This window comes from Aplysia californica, unplaced genomic scaffold (genome assembly GCF_000002075.1).
Source record: "Aplysia californica isolate F4 #8 unplaced genomic scaffold, AplCal3.0 scaffold00998, whole genome shotgun sequence".
Lineage (NCBI taxonomy): Eukaryota > Metazoa > Mollusca > Gastropoda > Aplysiida > Aplysiidae > Aplysia > Aplysia californica.
This window is the reverse complement of record NW_004798268.1, coordinates 70,099-72,218: the sequence shown is the minus strand read 5'-3', so window position 1 is coordinate 72,218 and position 2,120 is coordinate 70,099. Positions and strand designations below refer to the sequence as shown.

Genomic DNA, 2,120 nt, shown 5'->3' with positions numbered 1-2,120 from the left:
CGCCCCTGCCCCGCCCCCCACCGGTTTAGCTCTGGCCTTCTCGCTTGGCTTGAACATTGCTGTGAGTGTGAGCGCCCTCCGGGCAAAAAGCACAGAGCGCTTCTTTTGGTCTTTTTTTGTGTGTGTGATCTTGAACACAGTGAACGCACTGGTGCTCACTGCGAGTTTGCGCGTGCGTTGTTTGTCTGTGTCCTTTGTGTTTGGCCTGCTTTGTTGTGGGTTTTCTATTTAGAATGTGCGCACAGACAGACAGGCAGATAGACAGACAGACAGACAGACAGGCACTGACTCGCGGACTCACGCACACAAGCTCATGAGTGCGAGCACTCCTGTATAAACACACGAATACACCCAAATGCACTTGTATGTGGCACGCGCAGACATATTTAAAGACAAACGAACCCAAACAAACACACTATGTCAGAGTGTTTGTGTGTCTGTTTGCCTGTGTGTCTGTCTCTGTCTGTCTATGTGTCTGTCTGCCGATCCCTCCCTCTCTCTCTCTCTCTGTCTCTTTCTCTCTCTGTCTCTTTCTCTCTGTCTCTCTCTCTCTCTGTCTCTCTCTCTCTGTCTCTGTCTCTCTCTCTCTCTCTCTCTCTCTCTCTCCCTTTCTTTCATGACTCCCCCTCTCTAACATACATACATGCTCGCAAGAAACACACACTCACACACATGCTCACACACCGAAACACTCTGAGTTACTCCCTCAAATACACATACAAACACTCGTAAACACACAAGCAGACGCAACCACCGTCTTTCTAGGAAAAACGTATTCAACCCCTTACAAAAACTCACAATCCTCTTTTTGAATGACCAACACAATCACCCCCTGAACTGCCTGCGCATGGATAGTCCACAACACAAGGATTTCTGACACACTCTACGCCACAATACGACCCCAGAACGTCAAAGAGGAGGACAGTGCTCTTAGATGTCTATCTATCTATCTATCTATCTATCTATCTATCTATCTATCTATCTATCTATCCATCTGTCCATCCATCCATCTATCTATGTGTAAACGTTACATAATAGACAGGTCACTTCAAATGCTTGTCCCATGCTGTTTTTTAAAATGAGTCCTTCTATAATTATAATATTCAGCTGGCCGGGACCCTCTGTCGGTCGATGAGCACGGGATAACTCGGCAGAAAATAGATCTATAGTGCTATTACTTTGGATGAAAAGATACCAATTTTATACTTCAGAGGATCTGGCATATGCGTGTCTCTCAGCAGGAAGGAGGTTACCAAAACTAACGAATTTAAAGAAAAACGAAAAGAAAAACAAACAGGTAACAAAAAACACTTAGACAAAAAACAAACAAACAAACAAAACAAGCTAAACATAAAAAAAACCCCCCCAAAAATCCTCTCGTGCCTGCATCATTTGCGGTGGTTAGAGGGCGTTACTAGATAGTATGTCCTATTTTATTTCCCATCTGTTATTTCTGTCTTTCTAGTTTTCACTTTTGTACTAAATAGCCGTTCTCGGGCCGACGTGGTTTTCTTAACTTAAACTGTCAGCCGCAGACGAGTACTACAGACTGTATGGGTCTTCATACTTATAGATGGTGGTGATGTTTCGTTTTGCAGCAGTTCTATTGTTTCCTATTATTTTTTGTTCTTGATCCAACTTTTTCTGAACTCAGTTTCACATCCACATCCTCCTGTTCTACCCTCAGTTTACATGGAAGCCAAAGATTGCGGAAACAAGAAGCCGTTGGGTGGAGCTGTAGTCTACTCTCACTCCCAGGAGTCTGGAGATAATTACCTTCATGACATCTCCTGCCAGATCACGTTCCAGGTGAGACCACGTCTGTGCTCGTTATCGCTGAAGTTGTCGTTGTGGGTGGTTGATGGATGCTTTTTTTCTGTCACACATCTATAGTTCTTCTCTCTGTCTTTTCTTTGTTTGTTACTTTTAGTAACACCTCTAATATTCGGCACTTATTTGACCGATTTGTGTCGCAAGTGCGGAAAAACTCTTTACTTGCCATCAGTCCTGGTTGGCCTTGACAACCGTCGTCTACGATGTAAGTATCAGGCGCTTCGCTGTCTCACACATGAGACCCAGGTTCGATTCCCAAGTGGGAAGAATTTGTATTGAGTATCCCT

The 2,120-nt window shown here is 44.2% G+C and overlaps 1 protein-coding gene across 1 annotated transcript in view; it reads left to right on the top strand.

Moving 5' to 3' along the window:
- LOC106013558 (cubilin) overlaps positions 1–1,809 on the top strand; it is a gene marked incomplete at its 3' end in the record, with an annotated part of 65,546 nt that extends 63,737 nt beyond the window's left edge. The window contains 1 exon segment of the mRNA XM_013089612.2: positions 1,688–1,809. Within this exon segment, the coding sequence (XP_012945066.1) occupies positions 1,688–1,809 (122 nt within the window).
- Positions 1,810–2,120: the final 311 nt, after the last annotated feature.